General features: G+C 37.9%; 1 protein-coding gene across 1 annotated transcript in view; it reads left to right on the top strand.

Annotated features, from left to right (window-relative positions):
• ADGRG7 (adhesion G protein-coupled receptor G7) overlaps positions 1–27,567 on the top strand; it is a 974,993-nt gene that overhangs the window by 856,077 nt on the left and 91,349 nt on the right. The window contains exon 15 of the mRNA XM_044071646.1: positions 6,846–7,002. Within this exon, the coding sequence (XP_043927581.1) occupies positions 6,846–7,002 (157 nt within the window). The remainder of the gene's footprint in view (positions 1–6,845; positions 7,003–27,567) is intronic.

Raw genomic sequence — 27,567 nt, 5'->3', positions numbered from 1 at the left:
CTGACAACATGGCTCAAGCTGTGGAAGTACAAAGGCAGCTGGATGAGAATTATATGTTTGGGAATTTAACAAGCAATGAAAACAGTGGGATTAAGACTAATGGTCCTGAAGAGCATTTCTTTCTAGCCACTGATAGAAAAGATATTACTGAGTTAGAAGTTGAAGATTCTTCAGATCTGGTCAGAAAAGATAATCTTGCAATTGGAGATACAGTTGTTAGAGGAACTGATATTTAACATTTGCAGAGAAGATAGTGAACATGAAATAGTGCTGTGCTTGCCAGGTACAAAACTAGAGGATGTGAAAAAGGCCATAGAATGCCTTAATGTAAGGAACTATGAATCTGTTTTTATTCATGTTGGTACAAATGATGTCACCTGCAAGGACACCTGACTGTTAGTAGGGAACTTACAACCCTCTTAGATGACTTAGCTTGTACAGGTGTTGACATATTTTTTCACAGATCTCATGTAGAATGGAGAGACAGGTCACTATGAATGAAAATATTTTGGGGGTAAATACCTACATGAAAAAATGTCTTGTTTTAAAAAATGGAAATCTGTGGAGCATCCGAGCTTAATTTTGGATGCTCATGTTAAGACAGGAGGATAGTATGCACTTGTCAAGATCAGGGAAGAGAAATTTTATAGCAGGATTTTTGCCAGGTTGAAAATTTAACAGTTTACAGAAAGCAACATTTGATGCATCTTTTAATGGCTATTAATGCTAGGAGCATTAATAATAAAGTTTTTTTTTATTGAAACATTTGCTATGTTCCCATAAGATTGATGTTGTTATTGTTTGTGAAACATGGTTAAAGAGCAATGACTGGAAACCAGTCCTGTCAGGGTATAAATATTTTTACTGTAACAGATATTCTAACAAAAAATCAGGTGGGGGTGTTATGGTAGAGATTAAAGATTGTTATGAGTCCTGTGATTATTACATGTTCAGTGATAACACCAGTACTGTAGATTGTGCAACTATGACAATAAAGACAACCCTGGAACATATAGCAATTGTTGGAGTGTATATACTACCAAAGTCAAGTGCTGTTGACCTAGAGGAATTCATACATTTCTTGCATGAAATACAGGAGGGAAGAATAATAGTGGCTGGGCACTTACATTAACAGAAACAGACTGGAACAATACTGTTTCAATAACATTAGTAAGGCAATTGTTTATAATGTGTGTTCAGGAACAACAATTATTTCAGATTGTGAAAAAAAACTACCTGGGAGCAGAATATACTAGACATTGTCTGTGTTCCTAAAGAGATTACTGTTACTTCATGTCAAGTTTTACCACCACTGATGTGCAGTGATCATGAGGTTATAAAGGTTGATTTCTTGCTAGATAAAGCTGCCAAACTGAAATCTAAACATTTTTTTAACATAAAGATCTAGGCACAAAGCATCAGTAGGATATATTTCCATAAGAACAAGATACTTGATTAAGGTGAGAGACAAATATATAATAAATGGAAAAGAAGTTGAACTACAAATTTGAAAACTGAAATAAACAAGCTGGACTGACAAATTAAACATAGTGTGAGACAAAATCAAGAAATATTTGAATTAAATTTATATGAAGACATTGAGCATGATAGGAAACCATTTTATAGATACATAAGATGTGGTAGGAGTAAAAACATACAAACTGATAAAATGTGTCTAAATTACAACATATTATAGATATAGATTTATAAAATCTTATGCAAAACAGTTTGGCTCCACAAAGAGGATGATAAATTGTCCTAGTGACATCCAGGTAACCTTAAATACTGAAATAAAATCAGATTAGACCACCTTCTCCAAAATAGACTATTAGCTAACTGTCAGCATGGCTTTAGACATTTCCATAGCACCACCACTGCCCTCCTATCATTTTCTGACCATATTAACAAAAACTGTATCAATAACACCCTGGCCTCCACAATCTTTATTGATCTCTCAAAAGCATTTGACATGGTCAACCATCAGCTACTGTTGAATATACTTAAGTCCCTCTCACTTGATACTCATGCACTACTGTGGTTCAAGTTCTACTTAGATAACAGGCAGTGCTTTGGGATAATAGTCTATCCAACCACCTTCCTGTCACCCTTGGTGTACCCCAAGGTTCTATATTAGGCCCTCTTCTATTCTAAATTTTTATTAACGATCTAAATGTAAACATCCCTCAAGCTACATGAATACAATATGCAGACAATTCCACGTTAATATGCTCTGCTACTGGTCCATCTGAACTGCAGTCCCTCACCCAAAATGTCTTTGAATTAGTAGAAAAATGGTTCTTACAGAGTTGTCTCCTCTTTAACCCCAAAAAGACTAAACTATTGCTCTTTACTCCCACACAAAAGTCCACCCATTTGACTTCATTATCAAATCTAATAATGACACAGTCATATCTCCTGACACTACCACCAAACTCTTAGGAGTAACTATTGACCACAACCTTAACTATGACACTCATATCAGCGCCACAATACAAAACAGTTAACAGAAAACTAGGCTCCCTTTATAAAATTAAACCCTCCCTTACTCCCATAGCTAGAACTACTATTGCCCACATCCACCTTATCTCAACTCTCTTTTATGCCTCTCTTATATACACTAATCGATCTAAAAGCAATCTCAACAAGCTGGCAACCTCATACAATAACATTGCCAGATTTGCTACTGGCTCCCCTTTTAGAACCCACCACTGCCAAAATCTGAAACAACTGGGTTGGCTGGAGCTGCATAATCAAATTCTATTGCACCAACTTATTATTGCCATTAAGACCCTTTATCATCCAGGCAATACACCAATTCTCATGAGTCTAATCACTCCATATGAAAATCTTACAAACCTATGCTCAGGAAATAAACTACTGGTATCCAGACAAAAACCCAACAGTAAAGCAGGAGATTCCCTTTTCTCTAACACTGTGGGAAAAATCTGGAACCTGCTTCCTGGTGAAGTCACATCTGTTTCTTCAACTCGACTATTCAAAAAAAAAAACTCAAAATATACCTTACAACTCACTGGCTATGTCCTTGTACTAACCCAGACTAAGATTTCTCTTCCTGTTATCCTAGGTTATAGAGCTAAATTCTACTCACTTCATAGCTACTTTTAAGACCATTACCTTCTACCCCTCTGTTAATCTGGTCATATACCTAACTTGAGACTGTACAAAACCCATTCTACTCTGAGACTATTATAGGTTAGAATAATTGTACCCAGGAAGGACTTTATGAATGTGTCACTGCCTTATAGATGAGTCACTGCCTTTAAATAATATCTCCCTGACTTGTAAATAATTATCTGTTCTTCTGTGCCGTATTTACAACTTTGATTTTGGAATGTCTTACACCCTTCTAAATACTCTTTTCTTCTATTATTGTTTGGTCCAAAAGAAAATTCTAATTTTGTTTAGCTATCATGTTTACTAAGTCACCATGTAAAAAACTGTTTTGCCTGACAAGTGAACTGTATCTGTAGTTGCAATGTTCTGTTTTGTTTTTATGGTGAGCTTTTCTCCCCAGGCCTCTACTGAAAATGGACATGTATCCAGTTAGATTAGCCTGGTCAACAAATGTAAAATAAAATAAATAAATAATAATTATATTGAAAAAGAACTACTCAATATGCATCCAAACAAAGCACAGGAAGGAGACGGAATTAATAATAATGACCTGACAACACTTCACCGTGAACTTACAGTACCATTATATTTGTTATTTGCAAGGCCATATAAAGACTGAGACACTCCTCATGTTTTGAGACATGCACTTGTTAAACCTGTTTTAAGGAAAAAGTAAGTAGGACAAACCCAGAGTAATACAGACCCATAAGTTTACTTTCATGTTGTAGAAAAATAATGAAAAAGGTTATATTGGATAAATTGCTGTCAGAACTGTTGGGACCTGAAACCACATATCAGCATGCAGGAGCTGAAAATAGATCTCTTACCACCTATAACATGATGATCTATAACAATGTAATAACAGCTCTGAATGGAAAACTGTGCTGTGATGTAATTTATATAGAGCTAACTTCAGCATTTGATAGGGTCATACACAAAACACTGATCGATAAATTAGAACAAATAGATATTGATATAGTCTTGATATGATGGATAGCTGCATGGCTTACAAACAGGACATGGGAAGTATCATACAGCAATTGGATAGGTGAAATTTGAGGTTAGAATCAGGGTGTCCTACAGGGCTCTATCCTACACCCATACTTGTTTATATTGTATCTTACAGATCTATCTTTTTCATCTGAGTTGTTCTACAGTCTGTATGCAGATAACTTGAAAATGAGTAAACTGGTTACACATGTTACAGAAAGAGCAAGTCTGCAAACAAATTTGACTAGAGTGACCATTTGGGCACAGAAGAATATTATGCTGATAAACACATCAAAAACTAAGCATATGAGATTTGAGAGACATAAACAGAAGGGTGAATACTTAATACAGTACACAGTGACTGAAAATATAGATTCATTTAAGGACCTCAATATATGGGTAGATCCAGCTTTGAGTTTTTCTAATCATATCAAACAACTAGTTAATGAAAGTTACAGAACTATATGTACTATAAAGATTTACAAAGTCAAGTAAATCAGAAATAATAAAGGCGCTGTTTGTTAGTTGCATTAGACCCAATCTGAGTATGGAATAACAATATGGAAACTTTATAAGAAAAGAAGCATGAATAAACTGGAAGCATACAGTGAAAATATATCAAGGGCATCCATGGATGTGAAAATTAAGTTATTATGAAAGATTAAAATGTCTGAATTTGCACAGTGTCTGATATAGATATTTAAGATAAGACCTGATTCAGGTATATAGGGCGTTTATAGAGACAACAACCTCCATGAATGTTTGAGGTTATCAAAAAGTACTAGAGAATCATCAGACAACCCATGTAGAATCATCAGACAACCTATGTAGAAGATTCTACAGGAATGAGAAGTGTACTAACTGGTTTTCTGAGAGAGCAGCTGATACATGGACTAGACTACCAAACTACATTAAAGCAAGTACTAGTTTAGATATTTTTAAGAACAGCCTGGACACTTATTATGGGAACAACTGTTTTGCTATATTGTCATGCTAGAAGGGCATTATTTCTCATTCTTGAAATATTTGTATGTATGTATGTATGCATACATTACTGTGAACCTGGAGGAGTCAGGTTATGCTATAGATATGCAAAGAAGGATCCCAAGTATGGTCCTCGATTCAAAAATGTGTGAATCATGGACTGCAGATTGAGTAGTTACTGTGATTTATTAAGGTATGAGTACAGATGTATTACATCAACATGTACAACTATTCAAAGTGGGTGCATAACATAGCTGAGCTACACGTCATCATCACTGCATGAATTACACCTCACGAAATGCCTTGTATTTTAAAGAGCCGCATCAGCACGTCCCAATTAAGAGTACAATGAGCAGAAACACACTGCCACAGACATGCAAACCCAGCCCTAATAAGTGATGCACTGATATCTCACCAATGGGAATTGTAGCAGGACCCATTCCCTTCACTGGCGCAGTATACAAAAGAGGCACACGCTGCATTCATTGCAACATCAGTCAAAGCACTTACAGATTGGCCCATTCCAAGACTGCAGAGCACTAAGGGCGGTAACAAACACTTGATGGGAATTTTTCCACTAACATCACTATGTCTGCCAGCCAGGACCATTGCCTTGCCAACTTTGTGTACATAATGATATTAATGCAGTGCTGTCTGTAAAATGTATGGTAACCATTTGAAAGTTTGGGATTTGCATTGCTGAGTCACTGAATGTGGAGGCTGAATAACTGAAATCCAGATGGATATATACTAGGTCTTAAATTGCCATTTCTCAGAATATTCCCTTTCCTCTAAGGCATGGTGATCTATTAGTTGGAATATACAAGTTCAGGAGATGTGGGGGCTTACCCCCACAAAAACAAGTTTAAAAGAAAAAAATAATGTTTGATATTCACTCTTCTCCTGTATTTTCAACCATTTTTCTCCTTCATTTTGGTACTTAGTGTTGTAAGTCCCAACATTTCAATAGGGAGCCCAATGTACAGTGGGTTAGGCAGCGGGAATGGCAGGGCAGGCGTTGAATGAAGGTACACATTGTGCACAATCTCTGCCATTAGTGATCTCCTGTACATGATAAAACATTAGGGTGAATCCATTCTATAAATCACACTAATGTAATTGATGCACCTAGTTCTATTCGTGTGCATCCCATTCATGGGACTGCACACAGTGTTTTATAATCCACAAGCCTATTTCAGTCTATCTACCATCCCATAACACAACATCATCCTAATACATTTTTACAGATGAAGACACTGGAGATTCCCAACCTACAGCTAAGGTTCCATTCATTCACTGCTCCTCCTCCCACTGGGCAGTATATACCACCTGTTGACAGAGGTTGTTACACAATGCCACAGATACTGAACAGCTGATGACCTTGAAAACTTGGATATAGCTACCAAGTACTCTATCCATACAGATTCTGACATGGCACATGCAGACCAGACTGTGGGAAAAGGTACTATTTACAACTGTTGGGATATCTAACACAGTCTACAACATTGTAGAACATTTGAAACTTTAAATACCTAATGCAGGTACGTAAGGACCCTGTCCCTTAACAAATAAAACTGCAATAAAAATAAAATATTTAAAAAAAGTCCCTTCATCAAAGTCTTGCTATTTAACTCAATCTTTTCAACGTTTTAAGTTACCAGCCTATGCAGCATTCTAATACTTACAAGCACAACCATGGGTAGCATATTAATGACAACATATTTCTGTTTGATCAGCACAAGAAAAAAATCCAACATGAAGAAGTTTATGAGCACTTTATCTGTAGCAGTACTGTTTGGAATCACCTGGAGTCTTGGCTACCTGACACTTATAGAACATGATGTTATAAGGATCGTCTTCAGTTTTGTATTCTGCATCATCAATGCTACTCAGGTATGTAGGATTCTGTTAACTACATTACTTCTGTCAATTCAATGCTTGTATCAGTTGTGAGACCTTCTGCATTGCAGACTGTGCTGCTGTTTTCTTGAAATTATTTTTATGGTCTTTTTAATACTTATATTTACTTTTCTTCTGTTGTAGCCAGCCAGTACTTCACCTACAATACCGCCTACAAACATGTAATACCCTTTAACTGTTTATTTGCTTTTATTCAATACTATAGTTCTTCTGTCATATCTTTCTAACGAACAACTTCAAGTTACAGGTCATGTAAAACATGGATATGTATTTATTTATTTGCTTACTTATATAATGTTTGTTAACCAGGTAAACAAACTGATCTTACCAGATAATCTTTAGCAAGAGCCCAGAATAAACTTAGTACAGTTAGTACAGTAATGTTAAAAATAAAACTGTATTAAAAAGAAAAAAAGAATCAGCAGATAAGCACAGGTATATATACAATGTTGGTGTGCTATACAAAACAATGAAAATACATTGATCATTGATACAGTAATAAAAAATCTAATCTTAATTAATAAAAATATTGCTAGAAAAATGAATGTATTTATTTTTTGTTTATTTTATTTAAGATTTGTTTACTGGAAAAGTCTGAGTGGTACAGAGCCCATTTTCAATGGAGGCCCGGGAAGAAATGCTCCAGATGCATGTCTTTGGAATGTGGGAGGAAACCAGAGAACCCAGAGGAAACCCACTTGAATGCAGGGAAGTACATGCAGACTCCACACAGAATGCGCCCCAGCTGAGAATTGAACAGAAAACCTTTTGCTGTAAGGCAGCAACGGTAACTGCTGCACCACTACACCGCCCAAATCAAGCCATGAAAGCAGTAAGGTGAAGTTGCAAAGCACACCGATCAAAGAGAATAATGAGCTGCCAGTAAGTATAGTAAGGGCTCTGGCTTAACAATCCAGCTCAAGACGTAATAAGTGGGTCCTTATACTGACGGGTTACCTAAGAAACAGGGTCCTCCATCTGACTGGCACTGAAATGTCTTAGTGATCTGAGCTCCTAGTTAATAGGAAAAGTGAGTCAAGAAAAAAACTATCACTCCTTCCAATATTAAATTTCATCTTCATAAGGGTTAAAGTACCAAGGACATGGATGAACAAGCTTTTATGTGTGGCTGTGTTCTACATGAACTACAGAGTGAACTGGCACCTCACCTATGTGTCCTGTTCATTCACAGCCTCACCTCAGGCTTTGTCCCTACTGAGTGGCACACTGCTACAGTCATCCCTCTCCACAAAGGAAGAGTGACTACAGATCCTGAGAACTATCGCCCCATTAGCCTGACAAGTCTGATATGCAAAACTGTGGAACGCATCATCATGGACCTAATAAACAAGGATATAGGGAATCTCCAAACTCTGAATCCCACACAGTTTGGTTTTGTGAAGGGTAGGTCATGCCTGCTCAACTTGGTCTACTTCTTTTAGTCAGTCACCAGAGCTGTGGATGAAGGCAAGGTGGTTCATACAGCCTACCTTGATCTGGCCAAGGCCTTTGATACCATTCCCCACTCAGGAATCATAGAAAAACTCACTAAGCTAGGTATCAACCACTATATCACTAGGTGGGTTGCAAACTGGCTCACAGATAGAACCCAGAGTGTGAAAGTAGCTGACTCCAAGTCAGACTGCCGACCAGTCACGAGTGGAGTCCCACAGGGATCAGTCCTGGGTTCTCTCCTGTTTGGTATCTACTTCTCAGAAGTCTTGGCCAACACAAAGGGACTCTCGGTGACAAAGTTTGCAGACAATTGTTAGTTGGGAGCCAATATTAACTCCTCAAGTGATGTTGACATCCTACAGAAAGGCCTCACTGAGACCAATGACTGGTGTCAGAACCATGGCCTTAAGCTCAATGCCAGAAAATGTGTCTTCATCCCCTTTGAGAAAAACTCAGTTCCCATGAACTACCATATTGATGGTAGTCCACTGAACACAGAAGGTGTTATAAGAGATCTGGGAACACAGGTTGACAGCAACCTATCCTTTGACCACCACACTGCCACTGTGGTCAGAAAGTCCTTCTATGTGAGTTTTGAGTTTTGCATCCAGGAAGAAAGAGATCATTATCTCCCTCTTCTCTTCCCTCATTAGGCCAATCATCGAGTACAAAGCCCCATTTGGCATGTACCTCACTAGACACCTGCAACAACTGGAGAGGCCGCAAAAGTACCTCACAAAGAGGATCCTAGGCCTTAAGCACTTGTCCTATATGGACAGACTCAAAAAACTCCAACTATTCTCTGTCTCATATCGCCTACTTAGAGGCGATCTCTGCTTGACTTACAAAGCTATGTCTGACCCAGCTCTGTTAGAAATGCTACATCTAAAGAAATCCTAATCCCTCCACACTACACGCCCCAGAGACCTCAACCTCATTACCACAATCAACAGAACATGCTGGAGGGACAGGTTCATAACCCAGAGACTGCCAATGCTATGGAATAGACTTCCCATACATGTCAAATAGAGCACTTCACTGGCCCTCTTCAAGAGAAATCTTGATGAGTGGATGGGAAATAGAAAATTCACCCCAAGGATCACTCCAGTGGCTGTACTCGACAGAGGCACTGGAAACTAAGGTTGGGTGGCACGATGCCAGGGTAATCCTATGGGCTAGGCTTGTAAAGGCTCCAGGGCCATTAGCCTAATACACACCTATGAACCTATGAACCTATACCTTGGTTTACAAGTTGAGCAACATAGAATGATTTTCTCACTACTACTGACATGTGATGGTCAAAGGCTAGATTGTGTGCCCTCAAATCCCGACTAATGGGCCAACTGTTAGGGGTTTGCTGTCAGTATGATAGTTACCAGGAGTAGCTGACTTTCCAGAGGATATTATTATGCATTTCTTGGCATTAAGCTTTAGTTCCTGGCTCAGACACTAGTTATTTTCTGTGTCAGACTTTCTTGGAGAACATTAGTGTTGGTGGAGGATCTTGCCAGCGTGGTTGAGGCTGACACAGATGCTTCATGTGCTTGTCAATTTTTATTTGTTTTATGCATTTTAATAATGCTTAGTCTTTTTAAACAGTTTTACTAAATTAGCATTTAAGACATAGGTGCACATTTAGTAACAGAAAAACTCTTCTCTGAAAGAACCAGACACCAACCAGGGTAAGGTTATTAGCACTTTCATTAAAGAGAATGAAAGCACTAATAACCTTACCCTGGTTGGTGTCTGGTTCTTTCAGAGAAGAGTTATCCTGTGGTAATTGTGGACAATTGTTTTTGACTTTATACTTTTCTGAATATTAACAGAAAAGAAAATAAACCATATTACATTTGTCATATTCATGCATTATACATTGCATACACATTCTTTTTTTAATAATTATTCATTTCAGCTTTACATAAGTTGCTCAGTTCCACCCTTCCATTAAATCTTACTCCTCCTGAACATAATGCAGTATGTATCGTCTCCATAAATTCTATTTATCTCTCTGTAATTTGTTATTTCTCTTTTTCTAAAGATCCCACCTCTAGTTTATTTATCTCCATTAAAATAGTCAGTATTTCAATTACAGTTGGTTTAGATTTTGATTTGCATTTTCTAGTAATTTCATTTTTTTTTTTTTGGCAGTCAGTAGCATCAGACTCTGGAAAGCCTTATTATGTGTAGGCAATTCAGATCTTATGCCCCAGCTCAAAGGAAACATTTCCTTAGTTACAGCCACTTGCTCTTCCAACATTTCTGACAAAGTATTCTGTAGGGAATTTAAAATCTACCAAACTTGTTATACTCCTAAAAACAAGTTCCCAGTTACCTCTTTCTTTTCTATCAGAACTTCAGCATTTACTGTCTATCCAAGGAAAAATTATCTGATATCTGCTTGAGGTATAAACATACCTATACAAACACTTCCAAGCAAAAATCCTAAACCTTCTGGACTTTGTCGCATACTTGGGAGCCATACAGATGTCATCCCGTTCTTCCTTTTATAAATTCGCTTTCCAATCTCTCTTCCCAGTCTTTCCTAACTTCCTCTGGTTGATTCTTACAGTTATCATGTAATATTTTATATACACTACTAATTATCTCTTCTTTAACAGCAGCTTCTGTTCTAGACTTGACTAAAAACTTTACCAAATCTGTTTATTCACTTAGCACTTCCCCAACCCTTTCTCTTTACCTGTACTCTAATATCAATCCTTGGTGGGGAAAGCAATCTCTAACATGCAGGCCAAACTTCTGCTTGGTCTGATCCCACTCTGTTATCTTTCCCCCTCTAGTTACTTACTCCCAATATATTGGTTACTTTGCCTTTTTTAATGCTTAGTTGTTATACACCTAAATAACCTGAATTTAAATTTGAATTGGCTGAAAACTAAATTACCTATTTCAATTATATTACTGATGCCTGAAAATAAAAACAAAGTAAATGAAATTCTGGAAAGAAATTAAAAGAGACACTGATAAAGAAATTGCAGAGGACTTTAGGTACACAGACTGAAGACTGAGTAAGAATATGAAAGCATGGACAAATCCATAAGCTGAAGATTACATAGTTGTTACTGCAGACAAGTCAAGTTTTCATTGGGGAAGATTGAAAGTAATGCAGAAGGACTTGCCAAAATTTGTATTGCAAATACCTGAAAGGTGCAGGTGGAGAAATAACCAAAACTGTTACAAATATATTGTAAAAGGAAAATAGAGTTTGTAAGAATGATGACAGCTAGGATTCATGCAGAGAAGCTTGTAATTATAGTGCTGTAAGAATTGTCCCAAAAGAAAATCAGACATCCTCAGACAGCAAGAAACCAGATAGCTACATAGATAGTTCAAAAGTTTAAAGTAATTCTAAGAACTAAGATATATCATTTGTATTAAGATGTCCTTCAAAGTTGTACAAAAGTATTATTATGCCATGGTTAATACAGGGTTAGTGTTAATTTTAAATAATTAAATTACTGTTGTAGTATAACACATATTATACAATGACTGGTCATTCCGCCCTGCGGTCGAGTGGCCTTCGAAAGACATGTGTGAATGGGTGTGCCTTCGTTGAAGGTTGGGCATCGAGCTGGCACTTCGGCATTGTAAAAATCTACTGCCAATCATTAGCGGACAGGAGTTCCACTGTGGCGACCCCTAAGCGGGAAAAGCCGAAAGAAGAACATATAATGACTAGCCATTAGTATTCAAAAACATTCATGCTGATTGGCCAGCCCAACCAGCGTGCCCATTGTAAACCCCACAATATATCAATGGAAAAAGGTCAGGTCATCCGGACTTCTTTCCGTTCATATATTCCAAAACTTTTTTTTTTCAACAAATTAAAAAAAAAAAAAAAAAAAAAAAAAAAAAAAAAACCTATAGTCCGTACTCTGGACATACCCAAGAGGAAGCATGGAGGAAATACAATGAAAATCAGGTACGTTATTTAAAACTAAAGACACGTACCTGATTTTCTTTGCATTTCCTCCATTCTGTCTCTCTCTCCTACCCCTAAAGTAGCCCAAACTTTTTTTTTTAATAATAAAAAAAAAAGAAAACAAAAATGGAGCAACAGAGACTTTCTTTTCTCTGTTGCATCCTTTTCAATGCATTGATATACTGGGTATGCATGGGAACACTAGTTCCATCCACATGCGCAGTACATCAAAACAATACAGCAGTATACCACCAGCCATGGAAGAACAGTAATGTGCCGTTATACAAAGCTATTATTTAAGAAAAGTATTTTTTTTCTTAAATAATATCATTGTATAATAGCAATAACTGACTCCGTGATTGTGGTGTATTGAAATTTACCCACGGTTGGCTTTATTTTATCACTCGGGCTTCATCCTCATGATTAAACCACACCAACCATGGGTAAGTCTTCAATATACCACACCATGTCGTTGGTTATTGCTTAACTACCTAACAGAATGGAACTATGCTGCAAGCTTGAGTACTTCTTCTTTTGGCTGCTCCCGTTAGAGGTTGCCACAGTGGACCATCTGTTTCCATTTCTTCCTGTCCTCTGCATCTTGCTCTGTCACACCAACCACCTGCATGTCCTCTCTCACCGCATCCATAAACCTTATCTTAGGCCTTCCTCTTTTCCTGTTACCTGGCAGCTTCATCCTTAGCATCTTTTTCCCAATGTACTCTGCATCCCTCCTCAGCACATGTCCAAACCAACGTAATCTTGCCTCTCTGGCTTTGTCTCCAAACCTTCTAATCTGAGCTGACCCTCTAATGTACTTATTCCTAATTCTGTCCCCCCTCGTCATACCCAGTGCAAATCTTAACATCTTTAACTCTGCCACGTCCAGCTCTGACTCCTGCCTTTTTGTCAGTGCCACTGTCTCCAACTCATACAACATAGCTGGTCTCACTACCCTCTTGTAGACCTTCCCTTTCACTCTTACTGGTACTCTGTCAGAAATCACTCCTGACACTCTTCTCCACCCACTCCATCCTGCCTGTACTCTCTTCTTCACCTCTCTTCCACACTCACCATTATTCTGAACTGTTGATCCCAAGTATTTAAACTCATCCACCTTCACCACCTCTACTCCCTGCATCCTCACCATTCCTCTATCCTCCCTCTCATTCACACACATATATTCTGTCTTAGTCCTGCTGACCTTCATTCCTCTTCTCTCTAGAGCATATCTCCACCTCTCCAGGGTCTCCTCCAACTGTTCCCTACTCTCACTACAGATCACAATGTCATCTGCAAACATCATAGTCCACGGGGACTCCTGTCTGATCTCTGTCAACCTGTCCATCACTATTGCAAATAAGAAAGGGCTCAGAGCTGATCCTTGATGTAATCCCACCTCCACCTTAAACTCATCCGTCACTCCCACCACAGACCTCACCACTGTCACACTACCCTCGTACATATCCTGTACCACTCTTATATACTTCTCTGACACTCCCAACTTCTTCATACAGTACCACAACTTCTCTCTAGGCACCCTGTCATATGCTTTCTCTAAGTTCACAAAGACACAGTGCATCTCCTTCTGATCTTCTCTGTACTTCTCCATCAACACTCTCAGAGCAAATATTGCATCTGTAGTGCTCTTTCCTGGCATGAAACCATACTGCTGATCACTAATCATCACCTCCTTTCTTAGCCTAACTTCCACTACTCTTTCCCATAACTTCATACTATGACTGATCAATTTAATCCCTCTGTAGTTACTACAGCTCTGCACATCACCCTTATTCTTAAAAATCAGTACCAAAACACTTTTTCTCCATTCCTCAGGCATCCTCTCACTTTCCAAGATTTCATTAAACAATCTAGTTAAAAACTCCACTGCCATTTCACCTAAACACCTCCATGCTTCCACAGGTATGTCATCTGGACCAAAAGCCTTGCCATTCTTCATCCTCTTCATAGCTATCCTTACTTCCTCCTTGCTAATCCACTGCACTTCATGATTCACTATCCACACATCATCCAACCTTCCCTCCCTCTCATTCTCTTCATTCATCAGCCCCTCAAAGTACTCTTTCCATCTGCTCAACACACTCTCTTCGCTTGTGAGTACATTTCCCTCATTATCCTTTATCACCCTTACCTGCTGCACATCTTTACTAGCTCGGTCCCTCTGTCTAGCCAATCAGTACAGGTCCTTTTCTCCCTCCTTAGTGTCCAACCTTTCATACAACTCTTCATACGCCTTATACTTAGCCTTTGCCACCTCTCTCTTTGCCATGCACCTCATCTCCTTATACTCCTGTATACTTTCTTCATCTCTCTGACAATCCCACTTCTTCTTCACCAACCTCTTTCTCTGTATACTCTCCTGTACTTCCTCATTCCACCATCAGATCTCCTTGCCCTCCTTCCTCTTTCCAGATGTCATACCAAGCACCTTTCTAGCCATCTCCCTTACTAGCTCTGCTGTAGTTACCCAGCTATTTAGTAACTCTACACTGCCACCCAGTGCCTGTCTTAACTCTTCTCTGAACTCCACCTCACAATTACCCTTTTTCAATTTCCATCATTTGATCCTTGGTGCTGCCCTCACACTCCTCCTCCTCTTCTTGATCACCAATATCATCCTACAAACCACCATCCTATGCTGCCTAACTACACATTCCCCATCACCACTTTACAGTCTCCAATCTCCTTCAGACTGGCCCTTCTGTATAAGATATAATCCACCTGTGTGTATCTTCCTCCACTCTTGTATGTCACCCTATGCTCCTCCCTCTTGTTAAAATTCACATTTCATAAATTTACCATCATCTACCAGCTATGACTGATTCAGAAAATAAAAATAGTATAAAACAAGCCCCAGCCCCACCCTTCCCAATTCAGGTTTATTTTTATCTTTGCATATACTACCGCTTAGGTCACATAGGCTCAGCAAAAGAATATTTAGAAATCAGGGATTTAGTCAAGTATACTCAAACTCAGGTACAGAAAAGAGTGTTTATGTACAATTAGCATGCAAGCGAGTATAATCTAACAGATTATAAGCATAAATAAATATCTACACACACCCATACATGTGACAGTTATCACAGACAATAAAGGCTACAAACTGTAGCAGAGGGATTGAGTCTATCAGCCATCATTTGCCTGCTGTGTGACCTTGAGTAAGTCACTTAACCAAACAGAGCTTTGGAGAAATTGCGATAAGCTCCTTAATGATCTCTATAAATATATATATATATATATATATATATATATATATATATATATATATATATATATATATATATATATATATTTTTTTTTTTTTTTTTTTTTCCATCACAGACAGGTTTTAGTGTGGGTATGGTCAGTGCTAATTTACACTGAGTTATGCTGTAGTCAAAGTGCAGGTCATTGACTATAGCATTAGTCAGAATGGTTCCCTTTCTTTGCACTTGTCTGACTACAAAGTTAGTATATGAAATTCCTAGAGTATGGGGACACAGCCTTAAAGCCCTCCCCCCATGTAAATGGTACTGTTTTGAATATTTAGAAGGGAAGGATTTTCAATGTGTTCTGTGCTTTAGGTTGTAGCAAGTGATTGTTTATTATGCTTTTATTTGAGGTTTGAAATATAAACTGAGGGGATTTTCTAAAATAAATTGTGTTTTGAAGATTTTGATAGAGGAAAAATGTTTCTGTTTAGGATGTATGCTGCTGTTTTCTTTGTAGCACACATCTATTAGTGTACTTTGATGTGTGATTGGAAATGTAAACTGAGTAAGTGTGATAAAAGTCTCTTGTTGATATTCTCTCTCTTATCCTCCTTTAATACCCATTGCTGAACCATGAAGTCCTTTTTCCTGTTCTGTTCATAGTTTAATGCAATGTGTGATTGCAAATGGAATTGTATTGCTTGTATTTGTTGTGACATCTTGCCAATATCCCACTGGAATGCCACCAATAATGTGATGCCCCCCACTTAAAACTCCAGTCAGTAATTAAGGAGCCTCAATCCTCACCACTCACTCCAGTGTGGGAGTGTCACGGAAAACACCAGAGCACAGAACATGCAGGAGTAAAATTCCACAATTTCCCTTAACAGCACAACAGGAACATGTTTCCTGGGACTGGACTATATATCTCAGTCCACCTCAAATGTATTCTCTTATTATACACTTCAGAGAAATGTATTCCAGTTTAAGACCTCTGACTTACTCACACTCAAAATAAATTTAAATCTCACACACTCAAATACATTTGGGAGGCCTGGCACAGATTTCTAGCTGTGTCCCCTCCCCAGTACAAATGGTAAATGCTGCCACCAGAGTCAGACAGATCTACGTGCCCTTCAAAGGGTGATCAATTATTGAAAATTAAATATCAAAGTAAATGATAGCTATGGCCGGAGGCAGCCAGGCATTCAAGGTGACCTGGCAAGTATCAAACAGCTATAAACACTCTCTAATATCTAAAGAACACAAAAACACCTTCAATGACTGAAGAAACATCAAACTGGCACGAAGTAATAGTTCAAAAGCTTTAATTGCATAAAAATCACAGCAAAACTGAATCAAGCGCTTTCACCTGACTAATATCAGGCTTTATCAAGATACAAAAAGCTAAAACCACCATTCTTATATATCATTAGATGCAGTCACATGATAGTTAATTGTGAATAATTAATTAATAATTACTCTCATTAAAAACTTTTTTTAAAAAAGACATTACATAGTAAATACATACCTTAGAAATGCCATTAATTAAATATACCACATAAAGTATTTGACTAAAAAATGAATGTAACCACAAATTAATTTAATTTAATGGGGAATTTAAATATTACCCATTATTGGGCATTGGACAGCAGACAGTAGAGAAAACGGTACAGGAAGGCAAATTTGAGTCAAATAGCACATTTATTTACACATTTACTAAGGATGCTGAATATTTAGAATCAACTGTGTTAAAATATTGGCCAGTACAGACACTTGAGGAAGATATGCATAATGTGATACCTCCAGAGCCTAGTTTTGTGAAAAGAAGGGACACACATTTAAAAGGTTTATATGAAGGTAAAAATCGTGTTAGGAACCAGACATCTATTTCAAGGTTGGGTACATTTAAATGTGGAGCCTGCAGCCAGTGTCATTTTATTTTAAATGATAGTAATTGGCATATTCACTCAAGAAATTTTAGGTATCATCCAAGGGGTAATTTTAATTGTGGAACTAGAGGAGTAGTATATTTAGGGGTCTGTAAACAATGCTACAGTTTTTATGTAGGGAAGACTGAAAGACCCCTAAGACGTAGGATCTATGAACACCTATATGAGGTAACTAAAAAGAAAGACACTAATGCCTTTTACAAGCATTTTACCCAGTGCCCTAACATGCGGTTAAAGTTTTTGGTCTTGGAGCAAGTTTTGCAAGACCAAAGAGGGGGTGATTGGGAAACATTTCTCGAATGTAGAGAACTATTTTGGCAATTAAGTTTAGATGCTTCAAAACCCCCTGGTCTTAATGACAATATTAGTATTAAAAGTATTCTTAGGATGAGAAGAGCAAAATTATAATAATGTTGGTATATATTTATTATAACATATTTATTATTACAACATATTTTTTATGACAATACATTTTAAATTAAATTAATTTGTGGTTACATTCATTTTTTTAGTCAAATACTTTATATGGTATATTTAATTAATGGCATTTCTAAGGTATGTATTTACTATGTAATGTCTTTTAAAAAAAAAGTTTTTAATGAGAGTAATTATTAATTAATTATTCACAATTAACTATCATGTGACTGCATCTAATGATATATAAGAATGGTGGTTTTATCTTTTTTGTATCTTGATAAAGCCTGATATTAGTCAGGTGAAAGCGCTTGATTCAGTTTTGCTGTGATTTTTATGCAATTAAAGCTTTTGAACTATTACTTCGTGCCAGTTTGATGTTTCTTCAGTCATTGAAGGTGTTTTTGTGATCTAAAGAACACACTGATTGTCCAGCCACAATGTAAAGTAATGAAAAACATTTAATAAGTAAAATGATTACAAGAATGTAAATCAATAACTTTCAATAAACACCAGAATTCAATCACCAGAAATATAAAATTAAACTGTAGGATAGAAGTCCTTCATCTTAGTAAAACTCTATCTAAATAACTAAACTTTCCCAATCTAAATAGAGAATACTGTCCCTAACCTAATCTAAAATATAACAGCAAGGTAAAGGCAGACTTACAATTTTTAGTGAGTCATTTTTCTTAGGTATCAACTGACTGCAAGTTTTCACTAACTGCTCAGCTTAACAGCCTCTTTTATATAATCCATCTTAACACTCAACTGTCATATTAAAAAAAAATAACAGTCATCTGTTTGAAAAAGTTATTTTTCCTGTCAATCATATGTTCAAATAATCACAAAGCAACCAGGAACATTATAATGACACCATCTACTGATCAGCTGATTCTCCACAGATTGTACTTTAGAATCTCCCTCACACACATGTGCAATTAGAAATGTATCAAAACACTGACAGATTCTTTAAACATTTTGTATAAACAGGGAGATACTCAACATTTTAAAACTTACATTTTCACAATTAGACATGCCGGCATACAATACAAGTTAATTTGAGAATATACACAAATCTCCTGCCAGACACGCTAGCACAGATGACAGTGTTTTCATTTTCTTCACATTTGTGAACAATGTAATTCAATGTTTCTTTTTTATGGATATAATTGTAGATGAAATTGTTCTATACGTTATGATCAGTTTTGTGTACGCTATGATCTTTAATAATATAATCAAGTATGCATATATATTACATATATGTGTGTGTGTGTGTGTGTGTGTGTGTGTGTGTGTGTGTGTGTGTGTGTGTGTGTGTGTGTGTGTGTGTGTGTGTATGAGTATATAATTTTAAATGATAGTGAGCTTACTGTGGAAACTGTGCATCTTTAGGTACAATGTCCTATAGACTGTTAAGTCTAACTAAAGAACTCATAGATATTAGTCACACAACCTTAGTGTCTTTGTGTTTCTTTCCCACAATCCAAAGAGGGCACAGGCAGAATGATCATCTCTCTTACTTTTGGAGAATGAATGATGATCACATGGGCAGGAAGTAAATGACTCCCATTAATAAAATGTGGAATTTTAATACAACTGTGTAAGTGAATCTAAAGTACTTCAAATTGTGATTTATTCTGAATGTTTATTCCCTTTGGAGTGTTATATTAAAGTCTCCCAGTGTCAACACATTACCCAAATGCTGAGCTTGTAGGACCACCTCTTATTGCAGAGCCTTGTCTTGGAAATTTCAGAAGGAAGGAAAATTAGGCCATTATGACACACAGTCTGAGACAGATTCTAACCCTAATACATGCTGCAAGGCATTTGAATCCGATTTCTTCTGTTACCAAGAAGATGGCAATGGTATTAAATGCAATTAACTGAAATCAATATACCTCTACTAGTCTTGTAACGTGGCTGTCAATTGTAGGACAAGAGACTTCAGAGAGGTCGTGATCAGGAAAAGGTGTGTCAGATTTGAACCTTGTCTCAGAAGTAGCCAAGAATTGTGCATGCATGATATGTTCATAGGTTCATAGGATGATACTAGGCTATTGTCCTGAAGGCCCTTATAAGCCTAGACAAGAATTTCACAAAGTCAGCACATGTTTCCGCTGTCCAGCAGGGACACAGGTGAGATCTCAGGATTCTATTTTCTGTTTCCCATCCAGTTGTCTGGGTTCCCCTTAAAGAGGGCTAGAGAGGTACTCTGCTTGACATGGAGAGGGAGTCTATTCCATAGATGAGTGAGTCTTTAGAAAAGAAATCTATCATGTCAACAAGTTCTATTAGTGTCACAGACCAGGTTGAGGCCTTGCATGCGGGTTGCATGAGTGGAGTTTGACTTACGGATATTTATTTATTTATTTATTTATTTTACATTTGTTGACTGGGTTAGTCTAGCTGGGCTGAGTGGCCCGTTTTCAGCCGAGACCTGGGGAGAAAAGCTCAACAAATTGAATACAATTATTAGGCAAAGAAATTTTGTCAATAAGTAAACTCATTATTCTACAGTATTTACATATAGAGCGAAAAATAGTTTTATACAAGTATTTGAATATGAAGGTTGTACATACAGAGTGAAAAGTAGTTTTATACAAGTATTCGAACATGTAGGTTGTGGCAAGAGTAGACATTAGTCCAATTACCCAAATATGTTCAAGTTAATCTGCAATGTGATAGAAAAAATGTTTTTGTTTCAAGTATAGCATATATAATTTTGCTAATGGAGAAAAAAAGAGAAGTTGAAAGAGAGGAAGGAGGATAGTAGGGGAATAAAGGAGAAAAGGCTAGGAAGAGAATTTTAAAGGTTAATTAGTAGGTTAAGGAAGGGAGGATTTATGAGATTATAAGAGAAGAGGGGGTAGGTGAGAGGAAGGAGGAGGTAGAAGTCTAAGAGGCAAGGGGGGGTAGTTTAAAGAGGACTAAAGCAGTGACAAGACCATTTAGTTTTTAGGTATTCTCTGGTAGCTGTTTTGAATTGTTTGGGTTTTTTTTAATCTAATTTCTAATGGCAGTTTCTTCCAAAATTTGGCAGGGTTGTAGTTATAGAGGTTACCAGTTTGGAATTAGGTTTATAAATGTGTAGCAGGTTTAGGTCTAAGCTGCATAGTGTCCTAGGTGGGGAATATTTTGAGATAACAGAAATTAGGCTAGGACAGAAGGATTGCTGGTATGTAATTGAGTGGAGAATTTGTAGCTGAGAGAGGAGGAGCTGGTGGGGTAATTCCAGCCAGTCTAGGTGTCTTAGAGAAAGACAGTGATGAGTCCTATAAGTATGGTTTGCAGCAAATCTAGCCACCTTATTATAGGTAGATTCAAGTTTAGCTAAGAGTGAGGAGTTCAGATTAGTAAAGATGTGACAGCTATATAATAGGCTAGGAAGAAGGTATGCATGAGAGAGTGTTTTTCTCGCATTGCTTGTTAAGAACTTTTTGTTACGGTAGAGAAGCCCAAGTTTTTGATGTGTCTGTTTAATACAGTTATGCAGATGTAGATCAAACTTGAGTTGGTCATCGATTGTTACCCCTAGCAGTTTAGAGCTGGACTCGGCAGTGATAGCTATGTCATTGAAGGACAGGATGGTGAAAGTAGATTTGAGATTTGTGAGTTTTTTTGGGAGAAAGAGTAAGAGTTTAGTTTTCTTAGGATTGAGAATTAGTAGGTTGTCAAGGAGCCAGGATTCAATGGAGTAAAAGGATGCTTGGGTAGTAGTGTGGAGGTCAGAGGGGGTGTCTGTGATGGTTATGACTGTACAGAAATCTGCATATTGTATGAGGGATGACTGGGGACAGGAGGTATGCAAAAGATTAGTGAAGATATTAAATAGTAGTGGGCCTAGAATAGATCCTTGAAGGACTCCCATTTTGATTGGGAGGGGATAGAGCTGAGAGCCATTTGACAGACTATAGATGATCAGAGAGGTAGCTAGAAAACCAGGAGGTAGTGGAGGAAGAGAAATTAAGGTTTGATAATTTGTTCAGAAGAAGGGCATAAGAGACTGTATCAAATGCCTTAGAGAGATCCAGGAATTGGCAGGAGACCAGTTTGTTATTGTCACGAGCTAGAGATTGTACTTATGAAAGAGAATAGTGCAGTTGTGGTACTATGTTTTGGGTGAAAGCTTGCTGGGTAGGTGTAAGTAAGTTTTCCTGAAGGAGGTATTGCATGACTTGTTTGTGAATACATTTTGGAGACAGGATGGCGATAGGTCTGAAATTAGTGATGTCAGTGGAGTTACCTCCTTTATGTATGGGTAGAGTGTAGAATCTTTTCCATAAAGAGGGAACATATGATTCAGAGATAGAGCAATTTATTAGGATAGATGCAGGGAAAGCCAGAGGTTCATCTGCAATCTGAAGGAAATGGGGGGAAGATTATCAGTGGAAGGAAAGCAGGATTAAGTTTAGAGAGTAAAGATTTGATATAGTTGGTAGGTACTGTTTTAAGACTAAATGTATTTGCGGGGCTGGGGCAAGATGAAGCTTTGGAAGAGTAGTTAGTATTTGATGAGGGGAAAGAGTTGATCATCTTGGATATAGATTCAATAAAGTGAGTGTTGAATAAGGCAGCTGTTTGTTCAGCTGAGTTGTTAGGGCAGGGGTGGGGAGGAAGGGTGTCCCGGATGTAAGATCTGGTTTATGGAGTTCCAGAATTTTTTTACGTCTGAGCTTTGAGCAGAGCAGAGGTTGGTATAGTAGTCTTTTTTGTCTTTGTAGATTTTTTTTACCAGGTTTTTGAAAATGTATGGGGAGATTTGTTTTTGTCCAGGATTTCCACATCCTGTCTCTATTTTTCATTAGGCAATGGATTGGATTAGTTAACAAAGGGGATATATTAGATTTGATCTTGACAGTGCAGAGAGGAGTGAGAGAGTTCAGGATGTTTAGGAAGGTAGAGTTAAATGAATGTACATCTTCGTCAAGGGGAGAAAGTTTTGATGTGACAGCAACTCCATCAAGGCTGAGTCTGAGATGGCCTTGTAGACTGAGTAGAGTGACATGGCTTTTAGCCTATCTGTATAGGATAGGTGTTTGAGACCCTGGATTTTCCTGGTCAGGAACCTCTGTGGTCTTTCCAGCTGTTGCACATGCTTGGCAATGTGCATGCCGAAGGGGACATTCTGCTCAATAATAGATCTGATAAGGGAGGAGTACATGGATGTTATGACCTCCTTGCTTTTGGATGAAATACTCTTACTTATGAGGTGGGCCTTGTAGAAGGCCTTCCATACAACGGAGGCAATGTGGTGGTCAAAAGTCAGGTAGCTATCAACCTGTATGCTCAGGTCCCTCACGACTGATTGCGTGCTTAGTATGTTGTTATTAATGTGATAATTAGTGGGGATGCCATTTTCTCCAAAGAGGATAATTATTCATTTCTTGGCATTCAGTTTGAGGGCATGCTTCCGGCAAAAAAGGTCCCCTGCAAGGAAGTGATTGCACGGCTCAATCAAACGTAACCAAACCAAAAGCAAGAGCCAGCAACTGTGAGCTGTGTAAAAATGATTTAATGGAAAACACGAAAATAACAGACCGGTTTCGGCTATGGAATTAACCTAGCCTTCATCAGTGTTGATATGCCAAACATCCTGTAGTCCTTATATACAGATACAAATAATTAGTCAAGAAATTTAATTGGTGAGCTCATAAATATTCATTTAGACCAAGCTGGAAAAATCCACCTAACTTTACAATCCATTTTTTCTCTTTAGCATTTAATTTGCTGTGCCAGCCAGATTTGTTAGTTCTATCACCTACTATCTTATCAATGACAGTAAAATGAAATGTTGCTGTGGTATGTTTTAAAGTGTGTTTGTATAGGGCATTACTCATCCTTTTACATTTGACATCACTAAGATGTTCAGAAATACGTAATCTGAGGGGTCTGGATGTCTGTACTATATAAAATGCATGGCAGCTACAAGTAACCAGATATCTAATCCAATCTGTACTGCAGTTTGCAAAAAAAACTTATATCAAATATAGTCCCACAATTACTGCTATAGAATTGTTTGGTCTTCAACAGATGTTTACAATGGCTGCAGTGGCCACATGGTATACAGCCAATTAGCTTATCCCCAGAAATGGAAGTTTGAATCATGTTCTGGTGTGGTGGTTCATGATGATGCTTGTAATGATTAAAATAAGATCTAAGATTCTTCCCTTTCCTAAACAAAAACTTACAAGTGTCAGCTAAATGTTGTGACAAAAAATTATCTGCTAAAAGGATATTCCAATGTCGTCTGATGGCATCAGTGACTCTGTTGGCATTCCTACCATATGTAGTGATGAACCGTAAGGTGTTGTTTTATGTGGCAATTTCTGTTTATACTTAAGAAGGTCCTCTCTATCCAAATTGGCAGCATGATTGCTTGCTGTGTGTACATAGCCCATGCTGTAACCTCTTTCCTGAAACCTATGAGCCAAATCTTTGTGAAATAATTCAAACATGTTTTCATCTGAACAGATATGTCTCATCCTAATAAATTGAGACTTGGGAATATTTTTTGTGATATGGGCTGGATGAAAGCTGGATGCATGGAGTAAAGTGTCATATTCTGTGTATTTACAAAATATTTCAGTATGTAGGGTGTTATCATCATTCTTACAAATGAGTACATCCAAATAAGTAATTTTGCTTGAGTGATAATTGATGGTAAATTGTAAACCCCACCTGTTATCATTGAGATACCCTACAAATTCCATGAGGTATTCAACATCAGACCTCCACACCATACTTCTGGCACCGGTCATTAGTTTGGGTAAGACCCTCTTGGAGGACGTACACATTTCTAGGGGAATTTAAGACAGCACCCAATTTGCAGTCATCTGCAAACTTGGTCAGCCACAGACCACTGGTTTTGGCTTGCACCTCAGAAAAGAACATACAAATCAGTAGAGGCCCCATGACTGATCCTTGGGGAACACCATTTGTTACAGTTCTACTACTAGAAGTGGCTTCCTCTATTTTGATTGAGTGGGTTCTATCAGTGAGCCCCTTAGCTACCTATCTGGTAACATATGGGTTGATGCCTAGCTGGGAGAGTTTATCTATTATGTCTGAGTGAGGAATAGTGTCAAAAGCTTTGGCTAGGTCAAGGTAGTTTGTGAGCAACATCTTCCCTTCGTCCATGGCTTTGGCGACTGTTTCAAAGAAGTCAACCAAGTTTAACAGGCATGATCTCCCTTTGACAAAACCAAACTGTGTGGGGTCAAGTGTTTGGAGGTTGCCAATGTCCTTGTTTATAAGGTCCATGATAATGCATTCTGTGGCCTTGCAGATCAGGATAGTTAGTATTATGGGCCTATAATTGCCAGGGTCAGTGGACACTCCATCTTTGTGTAGAGGGATGACAGTGGCTGTCCTCCATTCAGCTGGGATAAAGCCGTTGCTCAGGCTTTGGTTGAATGGGGTGCCTAATGGAGCTGAGAGCTCATGCTTGAGTTCCTGTAGGATGTAGCCAGGGATGTTGTCGGGTCCCATAGAGACTGCATTATTTGCCTTTGAGAAGGCATTAAAAAACTTCTCCCTGGTGATGAACTGGACATTAGGTTATCTGAACTGTGAGTTTCCACTGAACTTACTGAACAAGCCCCCTTATTTATATGCCCCGCTGAAAAATTCATGGCATGACAGATAACAAGCTCATGGTTAGTTTTGGGACAGAAAGTTAAAGTTTTACTCCTCGTTGTTTAAATAGAACTGCATATTAATACTGCATTTCATTCTTTAACCTGGCAGTATTACGCACTCTAACATTGCTTTCAGTTTTGTGCATCATTGCCCCAGGCCCAGGTCATAAATGCAAGAGATCTTCAAGGATCAGCTCATGTATCCAGTTAATAAACAGAAAGCAGCACAGCCCCTAGCAGCTGAGAAGATGCAGTGTGAATGTCTATAGTGCAGCTGTTTCCTAATGCTAGCTGCTGATGTATCTTCAATTTTATTTGTGGCGTTATAAAACCATTTCTCTTCTTGTTATTCTCTTCTGTAAAGTGCCCCATTTCAAAAGCAGCATCTCCCCATGATTATTAAATTAGAATGAAACAGTACTGTTATATAGTCTGGGCTGTCACTACACACATGAGCATAAAAGCCAGGTTAAAGTAATACTTTCAATATACTTCTCTTGTAGATGATGACTGTAATATAGCTTTACACTGTGAATTGGAGACTAGGAGACAAGCATTGACATCCTATCCAGGTTTATGATCATCGCTTATATTTTCAAGGTTCCTATCCAAACCATGGAGAAAGTAATCTGATAAAATGATAATGATACATCTGGTACCTTAAAACCTTAAAATAATAAGCAAAATAAAACATTTGGCTTTATTCATTTAAAGGATTTTTTTTGGAGGGTAGGGGGTGAGTGGGTGTCATATCTACTGAAAGACAGCATTCTAATTTCAGGTCTGACGAGCTTCAGCAGTAAGTGTACCTGTCAACTGTCCCTGATTTTGACTCAGATTTTACCTCTCTTCTTCCTAAGCCTTAGAGCAGTGGTGCAGTGGTAGCGTTGTTGCCTCACAGCAAGAGGTTCTCCCATTCGATTCTCGGCTAGAGTGTGGGGAGTGCCTTCTGTGTGGAGTCTGCATGTCCTCCCCGCGGTTGGGTGGGCATTCGAAAGACATGTGTAAATGGGTGTGCCTTAGTTGAAGGATGAACGTTGAGCTGGCACCTCGGCATTCGTGAAAATCTACTGCCAATCATTAGCGGACCAGAGTTCTGCTGTGGCGACCCCAACCAGGAAAAGCCGAAAAGACAAACTTCCTAAGCCTTAGAGAAAAGGTAGTAAATTACACTTAATAAAAAATTTCAATAATTAGAGTTTTAGACTTCTTTTATTTCAGAAAATGTATATTAATCCACATTCTGTTATTCTGACGATGTCTAAAGTTAATAGAAGTAATATTTTAAAAGTGTCCCTGATTATCCCTGATTATTTATGGATTTGTCCCTGATTCTTTTGAGATTTGTCTCTGACTGGTTGAAACCTATGGCAGTAAGTGAGAGGTTGCAGTTCAGACATCCTACATTTGTATAAGCACCCATACAACAGAAGAAATAGAGCATCAACAAATTTGGTATAACAAAACACAATACAGCCTGAAAGCATTCACTGTATCATGTATTTTTAAAAAAGAAGTGTAATCTCAAACAGTGGAAATGTAATAACTTCTTTTCAGTTGCTAAATAATGGAGATTAAAAATATTGATTGCTTTAGTTTAGACCTGTTTTTATAATCTTTAAGGTCTTTGCCTCCTGTACATAAGGTACAAGGTTCAATTATGACCTCTGGCTAATACCTATATGGAGTTTTCATCTTTTCCCTGTGTTTCTTTGTAGTTCCTCCTACCTCCCAAAAACATGCTGAGGAGTGTTTTTACCTCAAACTAAAAAAAAAAAAAAACAGAATGGAATATGGGCAGCAGCGCAGACTCTAGATGTTGCCTGTAGGGGGAAGAGTTGTAGAGATCAACTGCTTTGGGCATCAGCTGGAGTGCACAGTATCCCCACGATAGGAGAACATAGATCACAGACAGTGAGCCACTT

This window comes from Protopterus annectens, chromosome 5.part0, assembly GCF_019279795.1.
Source record: "Protopterus annectens isolate FY-2018-M chromosome 5.part0, PAN1.0, whole genome shotgun sequence".
Lineage (NCBI taxonomy): Eukaryota > Metazoa > Chordata > Ceratodontiformes > Protopteridae > Protopterus > Protopterus annectens.
The sequence above is the reverse complement of the archived record's forward strand: the minus strand, read 5'-3'. Positions and strand labels throughout refer to the sequence as shown.